This window comes from Eleutherodactylus coqui, chromosome 10, assembly GCF_035609145.1.
Source record: "Eleutherodactylus coqui strain aEleCoq1 chromosome 10, aEleCoq1.hap1, whole genome shotgun sequence".
Taxonomy (NCBI): Eukaryota; Metazoa; Chordata; class Amphibia; order Anura; family Eleutherodactylidae; genus Eleutherodactylus; species Eleutherodactylus coqui.
The window spans coordinates 101,852,456-101,861,109 of NC_089846.1; the positions used below are offsets into that span (position 1 = coordinate 101,852,456).

At 45.2% G+C, this 8,654-nt stretch overlaps 1 protein-coding gene across 2 annotated transcripts in view; it reads left to right on the forward strand.

Moving 5' to 3' along the window:
- Positions 1-6,937, forward strand: part of LOC136580793 (ligand of Numb protein X 2-like) — a 61,249-nt gene extending 54,312 nt beyond the window's left edge. For both annotated transcript variants that reach the window (XM_066581648.1, XM_066581649.1), the window contains exons 8-10: positions 11-236; positions 3,158-3,316; positions 4,816-6,937. In XM_066581648.1, the coding sequence (XP_066437745.1) occupies positions 11-236; positions 3,158-3,316; positions 4,816-4,951 (521 nt within the window). In that variant the 3' untranslated portion in view covers positions 4,952-6,937. The remainder of the gene's footprint in view (positions 1-10; positions 237-3,157; positions 3,317-4,815) is intronic.
- Positions 6,938-8,654: the final 1,717 nt, after the last annotated feature.

Sequence of the window (8,654 nt, forward strand, 5' to 3'; positions counted from 1 at the left end):
TCCTTTTCAGGTGAGGTGCTGCTCAGCATCAATGGGGTCGACCTGACAGGTCTGAGTTACTTGGATGCAGTGTCAGCACTAAAGTCAAATGCTGCATCACACACGGTGGTCCTCAAAACCCTGGAATTACTAGCTGCAGAGAGACATGGAGAGACTCCCGAAGGAGGTGCTGAAGTCTCAAGAGACCCCAGTGGCATCTGGTCTCCTCTTTGGGTCCACTGGTTTAGCCTTCCTAGGTACGTAGGAACCATTTAAATAATCTTTTTTTACAGCAGTTCCCAGAGTTTCATCTCTCTACCTTGAAAGTAAAGCGGCTCCATCTGTTCAGGTATAACCTGGAGGTTTGTGGAAGGGCTACAGTGAAGGTGATCTTGTCCTGTGTGACCAGTTGGGTTCACACACAGCAGAATTGTTGCGGATTGCCCACCAACATTCCACAATGATGTACATTACAAAGGAAGTGAGTCGGGTTTTAACAAATGCCATTCACTTGTAGTGGAAAAAAATCTGCAGCCAAAATTGGACATGCAGCAGATTATTAAATCTGTAACATTCGCTGTTGTGGAAAAGTGGTGAATTATCATCACTGGTTTCATTCATTGCAATGAGTGAGTTCCATTTGAATATCCATGCCAAAGTATGTGGATTTGGGTGCAGATTTATTCCGCAATGTGTGATCATAGCCTTATTACATCCCTGTGTATTTCCACTATTATGTCTAGTCTCTTGCCTAGATTGAATACGGCTCATGTTTCGTGCATCTTTGGTGCCCCCTCCCCCATATAGTATCATTCCCCACTTCTATGTCCAGTTTTAGTGTGGAGGTGGTGTTTAAGTAAGCAAGCCATAAAACCTCTGGGCGGGTCACTGGCTAGTTGCCTAATTAATCTAATTAAACTAGTCCCTCCCAGCTGTTGGCTGTTTGGTTTTTAAAGTAGTTTTTATTCACTGACATGCATGTGGCTGTTAACTGTATGAAGTGTGACCGGGATCAAGGGTGCTTTTATGCAGTTCAACAGGGCAAGAGACAGGCATGCCGTATGAATTGTCTTAAAACCCTGCACTTCCTGACATCACTACTACGGTAGTCTCTGTTCTTATCTTTACTGTTTTCTTTCAAACCTACCTCCAACACCCACCTCTGGTGCATTCTATCCATATCAGCCCCTCTCTCCTTTCTTTACCCATGCACAGCTCACATGCACTCCTCACTTTCCTAAAACGCCTCAATCTCCCCCATCGCCTTCATAAATTCCACCCCCACACACTTTCCCTTTCTGTTGGGGTCCCCCAGGGCTCAGTCCTCGTCCCCCTCCTCTTCTCCCTCTACAAAGCCCCTATTTGGCTTTCAGTACTATCTCTATGCTGATGACACCCAGCTATACACCTCCTCCCGTGACATCTCTGCACCATTTCTACAGAACCCCACCGACTGTCCGCTGTCTCTAACACCATGTCCACTCTCTACCTAAAACTGGACCTCTCCAAAACTGACCACCTGGTGTTTCCGCTCTCTACTAACTGACCTCATCCTGATATCTCCATCTCAGTGTGTGGCGCCATAAAGGCCCATTTAGATACGATTATCGCTCAAAATTCACTCAAAAGCCGTCTTTTGAGCGATAACCGTTGTGTCTAACTGCACTGATATCATACAGTTTTCGTTCTCCCGTCGCTCATCGTTGTCTTTTAGCATGCTGAAAGACAACAATGAGCCTTATCAGGGATTCACAGCGGGATACAGCTGATACTACTGTTTCAGCTGTATCCCACTCCCTGATAACAGGCGGGGTATGAAGAACAGAGCGGTACAGCTCTGTTCTCCATACCTGGCTCCATATAACAGCCAGGCACTCAGTGCAGAAAACATCTGGATGCAGAAGACAAGCAAGGACACCCCACTTGTCTTCTGCATCCTCTGCTCAGAGCGCTCGGCTGTATAACAATCGGGTGCTCGGAGTGGGGAACAACTGGATGCAGAAGACAAGTGGGGACACCCCGCTTGTCTTCTGCATCCTTCGCCTCGAGCAGTTGGCTGTATAACAGCCGGGTGATCGGCGCGGGGGAACACCTGGGACACCCCGCTTGTCTTCTACATCTTCCGCTGGCAGCGCAAGGTGATCGCTCATCTTGGGCTGTAAATGACACAACGATTATCGCTCAAAAGTCGCTTCAGCGACATCTTTTGAGTGATGATCGTTGTGTCTAAATGGGTCTTAACTCCCAGCATGCCCACTGCCTTGGGGTTATATTCAACTGTAATCTCTCCTTCACCTCCCTATATCCAATCTCTCACCCGAACATGTCAGCTGCACCTCAAGAACATCGCAAGAATCTGCCCTTTTCATCCACAAAGCGCTTTACAGCACGTCGCTGCCCTCCATTGCCTCCCTCATCTCAATCCACCACCCAGCCCGCACCCTCCGCTCTGCTAAAGAAATCAGATTAAGCACCTCTTTAACCTGAGCGTCTCATTCCCACCTCTAAGACTTCCCCAGAGCAGCACCAGTCCTCTGGAATGCGCTACCCAAAACTATCCAGGCAATACCTGACAGACAAAACTTCAGGCGTGCTCTAAAAACGCACCTCTTCAGGGAGGCATACCATATCCCCTAAACCAAACCCCTCTGTACTCCGACTGATAACATACTCCCTGTCCTACTGACTGCAAACCCTGCTAGTTGTAATCAACCGCTCCGTGCAGTCACACCAATTCATCCACTATATGTCCCAATTTGACTATTGTCTGTGTATAGCACCCCTCACTCTCCACATTGCATACCTTGCACATCTCCAGCCCCTTTACCTTCTGTATCACCCCATTATCTGTAGTATCTAAGCTCGTTCAAGCAGGACCCTCACTGTTTCCATCAATTGATTACTACATGTAACCGTGGTTTTGTTTTTATTCCACGGCTTGTAAGCGCTGCGGAATGTGTTGGCCCTATATAAATAAGGATTACTATTCTTATTGGACAGCATGTAACAAAGATACGTAATCCCTCTAGGACAAGCAAACTATTATTTTAGGCTTCTGCAAGTTTTTTTTTAACATGTTCGGATATTGTATGTTTGCTATCTCCCCCATTTCCTCAGCATCGCCTCCCCATTGTTGGCATGTTTCTACAACTTATGGACATTTGCTATTCCTTCCCAGCTCCCTCCACTGGTGTCGGCACATTTCACTACGGAAGAGTACGCATGAAAGCTGGGGGTTCAGCATTGTTGGAGGCTATGAAGAGAGCAAGGGGAATCAGCCTTTCTTCATCAAAACTATAGTGCCTGCTACACCAGCTTTTTTCGATGGAAGGCTAAAGTAAGTCAAATTCTTACTTTGGAACGTGTGACCGGAAATGACTTTGGTGTGCGTGCGTACCAGTGTGTGTGTGTGTGTGTGTGTGTGTGTGTGTGTGTGTGTGTATATATTTTAATTTCTTTATTAAACTGTTCAGGTCAATACTCCTACAACTTCTTCCTGTTTTGTTTACTGCTTACAAAAAATTCCTGGGATAATGCATGTTCCAATGTAAAACGCCACTAGGCTTCAGGGAATCTTCAGCATCTGCCATTGTGTGTGTACATGAGGAGAGTAATGTACAAGTCTTATAAATAGCCTAATATATCACATTTTTGACTAGTTTTCCCCTCTGGAGGCTCTATGTCCAATTCTGTTTTTCCCGAGCTAGTGGGTGTAGACTAGCTGCTATGAGGTCTCCTATAACCTGCACCTAGTTGGGATCCTACTTCTCTCTCTCTTTCTCTGTACCGTCAGTAGTAGCAGCATGGAGGATATTATACAGCACTGTGTTGAGTGAATGGAGGGGGGCAGGGGAGAGCGAGGAAAGAAATCTCCAGCTGCTCCACTGCGAGCCAATGATACTCGCTCCTGTGCAACAGCACAGAAGTGAGTACATGCAGGGACAAGTGTCGGGCATCGGTTGCACGACATTCGTCCCGTGTGAATGGGGCTCAAGGAAAAGTAAAGTGAGATACGGTAATTACCTCACGTGATCTAGACTCTATGCTTCTCTTCATACATCCCAGAATTGTGTTTGCCTTTTTTTGCTGCTGCATCACATTGTTGACTCATGTTAAGCCTGTGCTTTTATTAGTATTCCCGAGTCTTTTTCACATGTGCTGCTGGTTAGCCCAATTCCTCCCATTCTGTATGTGCTGCTTTCATTTTTCTTACCCAGATGTAGGACTTTGCATTTCTCTTTGTTAAATACCATTCTGTTAGTATGTGTAAGGCACCTTTTCGGTGTGGCTAAAATGCAACAATCTGCGCCAAAATTCTGAAACAAAAACTAGCGTAAACTAATGCTGGTTAATAAATCTGTCCCATCCTTAACTTTATAGCTAACCCTACGTCACTGTGATAAATGTGGCTCATTTTAAAGGGAACCTTGTCATGTCCTCCAACCTGCCTGAGCTGTGGTACGACAATTTTTGCATCTTGCTATATAGTTTTGAAAAGCGTGTAGAAAGTCTCGGGCATGTGCCATTTTGGTGCAAAATATCGATATAAGGTAAGCAAAGCCAATGTGTCCCACAGTATTTGGCGCAGAAGCCTTTGTATACGGTGCTGTATCCCACTATATTATGTATTAGTGCATGAGCCCTTATCCTAAATAGAGTAGTTCATAGGCCGTACCACTAACACAATTCTAAAAAAAGAAAACCTAACCTGGACCCTTACTGTTGTATTACATTGTAATTTACTAGCTTTTTCCTAGTAGGAACACCCCTGGCTGACATTACCCACTGTGTTGTATTGATTCTAAGAACTAACGCTCGACTCTCTGTGCTCTCTAGGTGTGGGGACGAGATCGTTGAAGTAAACGGAGTGTCTGCTGTTGGCATGAGCAATTCCGAGCTGATCCCCATGTTAAAAGAGCAGAAGAACCGCGTCACCCTGACCGTCGTCTCCTGGCCCGGAAGTCTGGTGTGACAGCTGCAGTATATACTACTTATTTTTTTTTTTTTGGTCAAATCTTTGAGCCTTTTGCACAACGTTTCAGCTGGACTCTTTGCCTTGTGCTAGTTTTCTTTTGCGTGTGTCAATCTTCTTAATTTTTTTTCTTTATGTTCTCCAGCTCTAAATTGTAGATATTTTGTACTATTAAATCACAGCGCAAATAACTCTGGTTAACCAATCGGAGAAGCAATAGAATGCATTCATCAGGTTCCAACAATGATGGAATCGTACTTCGACAGATGGCATCTCAAGCTGATTTTGCACTTCCACTAGACTTGCGCACATCTTTCTCTTATCTTTAATAGCTGTTTAATGTTAAAATACTATTTAAAATTGCCTTTCATTTACAGAGAATCTATAAAGAAAATGGGCGCATTACCTAAAGGCACTGTCCGGGACTAGAAAAAGGGTCTGCTGTTTACCTAGGAACATTGCCATCTCTTTCCAAGGGCTCTCTGGGACGGCTGTTTGGTTCTATTCACTTGCACTAGCAGACGCTTGGTACCATTTATTTCTATTCCTGAACAGCCCTTCTAATGAGAATATAAAGTATGCCACTGCAGGAGCAGGTAGCATCTACTTTCACTGCGTAGTCTAGAGAGTTGGACCTACTTATCTGTGTAAGAGGTCACTTTCTTTATTGCAACTGAATGTAAGGATAGAGAACTAAATGATTTACATTTTACAGTGGGGGTGGTAATTTGCATAATGTATGAGTAAAGACCTAGAGGGTTAAGGCCCATTTACACTGAAAGATAATCGCTCAAAGGACAGTTTGAGTCACCGTTTTGAGCAATTATCTTTGCATAAGTCTAAGTAGCTAATTAGCTACTTAAGAGTTAAATGCCGGCTCAGCGATCGCTCTGAGAACAAAGCAGCTGTTTTGTATATGCAAACAGCTGCATTGTTCTCTGAGCTTTTAGCTGGTTCCCCTACTGTGAACTGCCTGCTTGGATACCAGCTGAAAGAATACTATCAGCGCCGCCCGCTGAGAAAGTCAGCATGCGGCGCTAATAAGTCAGTGATTTCTAGCTTGCTAGAGATCAGCGATGAACGAACAGTGTATGATGGCTGCGCGTTGTAGACGCAACGGTTATCGCTCAAAAGATGGCTTTTGAATGATAATTGTTGTGTCCAAATGGGCCTTAAGAAATCTCTGAATGCTGGCATTCACCCAAGTCCCAGCGGCAGATATATAATTAAATGGGTCATCCAAGGCAGTGCCTGCCCGGTTACAGCAGGGTCGGAGCAGAAATCCGATTTCAATGAGAGCTGTGCCAGCTGCTGCGCAGGGGTAGGAGAAGCGCTTCTGCTCTGACCCCGGTGTATCTCAGCAGGCTCTGCCTGGATAAGCCCTTTAAGTGCAGGCTCCTGCCACGTAAGTGCCTCTAATACTTATCACCTACCACCCTTAATCATGGGCCTTTCATATTGGTCAGGGAGGACTGTCTTACTAAGCCATGATCCTGCTAGGAACAGCCAGCCTTGACCCACGCTGTACTTCCACTTGTTTTAATGTTAGAAAGCTAGTGATTGATATGAGGCCATTTGTAATGAGTTTATGTAAATGATATTTAACTACAACACTCAGGCCTGAGCTATTCTGCTAGTACATAAATGGATATTCATAACCTTGCGGGGTAGTGGATGTCTTGTGGGGACGCCGGACACACTGTCCTTATAATGGTGTGAATTCTTTTCAAGTCTCTGCCTCGTTTGATGGTATAAGGGAAAAAAATGCCAGCACACGGTAACACCTATTTACATCAGTTTTATGGATTATTTTTTTCCACTATTCAGATATTTTGTAAATTTTGGCAGAAAAAAAAAAATTCTCCACGAAACTGTCGTGCTTAAGAACTGGTCCTGATTCACAATTCAACTCAGGAAGACTTAATTATGAGAAAAATGATTTTTTTTTTTTTTTAAATTGTGAAATAAAGTTTGGATACAAAAATTACAGAATCTTAACTATCACTTTGTGACAACGTAGGCATCTTATTGTTTGGGCAGCTTCTCTGAGATGACTGTGCTAGCGGTGGCATAGGGCTTAGGCCTCGTTCACAAGCATTGCTACAACTTACATGTATGAGAAGCCCATTCTTTCCTATGGGTTACTTCACACATGAGATGTTTTGTAGCATGCGACAACCCGACATAAAAACCCCGCGGGTCCGGCTATATTCACGCGACTCGTGAGGTTTTGTAGTCCATGTTTCCCTATGGATCCTTCTGTTACATCGTATGAAAACATGATTTTTGTGCGATGCAACTTTGACAGTAGGAAATCCTACTGTCAAAGCTAAAATTTAAGCCCTGGCTGCAGAAAGAAAAAAAAAATGCTCATACATCACCTGTCCCGCGCTGTCAGCCCAGCCGCATCTTCTTCCCAGGTCCCCGGCGGTGATCTTCTCTTTTGGCCGGAGATTCAAAAATCCCCGCCTCCTTGAAGCGCTGTCTGTGATTGGCTGACGCTTAGCCAATCACAGCCAGTGCTCAAAGGTGGGAATTTTTGATTCCCCAGCCAGAAGAGAAGATCACTGCCGGGGACCCGGGGAGAAGATGCGGCCGAGCTGACAGAGCCGGACAGGTGATGTATGTATGTGGGTTTTTTTTTTCTTCAGCCACAGCTTATTTTTGGGGAAGGGCTTATATTTCAAGCCTCCCCCGAAAAACCTTGCAGGTGGTGCTACAAAGTCGCGGTACCACCACGATAACTCGCGGCTATGTCGCGCGGACCAGCGATGCGATATCGCTGCGATTTTATTGCAGCGATGCATTGTCGCCCGTGTGAACGAGGCCTTATGGACGCTGTCCTCTCCTGCAGCTGGGACCTGGCTTACAGCGCCGCCGTTGTGTCTGAAGCCCTCACAGATTCCCCCTATAGCAAGCAGAATGTGACTGAGATCAGAGGGTGAGATGGACCATGAAAACTGGATTCTGTAGTGAAATGGAATCACCTAGGTTTCCTATTTATACCTCACTGACAATGCCCCATTCCCTGCCCATGTGGTGATCCATACAGCTGCTCTGTGCCACGTGCTGCAATTTCTTTGAGTCCTTCATTTTTCTATAGAAGAATAAGGCTCCTGCACACGACTGGGTCAGATCCCACAGCAGGATGCGACCGGCGACCCCGCTTACCTGTCTGGGTTCTTCTTTCCCTGTACTACGGGAGCACCAGCACGTATGTGCAGTACAGAGAAATCAGCGGCGGCCCAAGACGATGACGCGGATTCTGCGCCCCTTCTCCTTCGGATATTTTCCGGTCGTGTGCAGGAAGCACCGGTTCTCCATAGTATTTGCTGCAGAATCTGGGGCAAGCCACTGATTTCACAAATCAAATCCAAGCGTGTACAGGATCCCTTAGGCCTGTGTCACACACACTAATTTGCATAGCGTTTTGCGTGGTCAATACGCAAGTCAATAAACTCATTCACACAAGCTTATTTTACAGTCGCAATTCGATCGTGCAAAAAATACAAAGCGTGCTTTATTTATCTGTGCATTTGTGCACAAAAACACATACTTAATTTTCCATTTCAATGAATGGGAGCATGTGCAAAAAAGTCACTTACATCTGTGTGACACCGGCCTAACCATCCTTGTTAAAAGTTGTTTTATGAAGAGAACTTCTAAGGCGCATTTAGACACAATAATTATCGCTCAAAAGCCG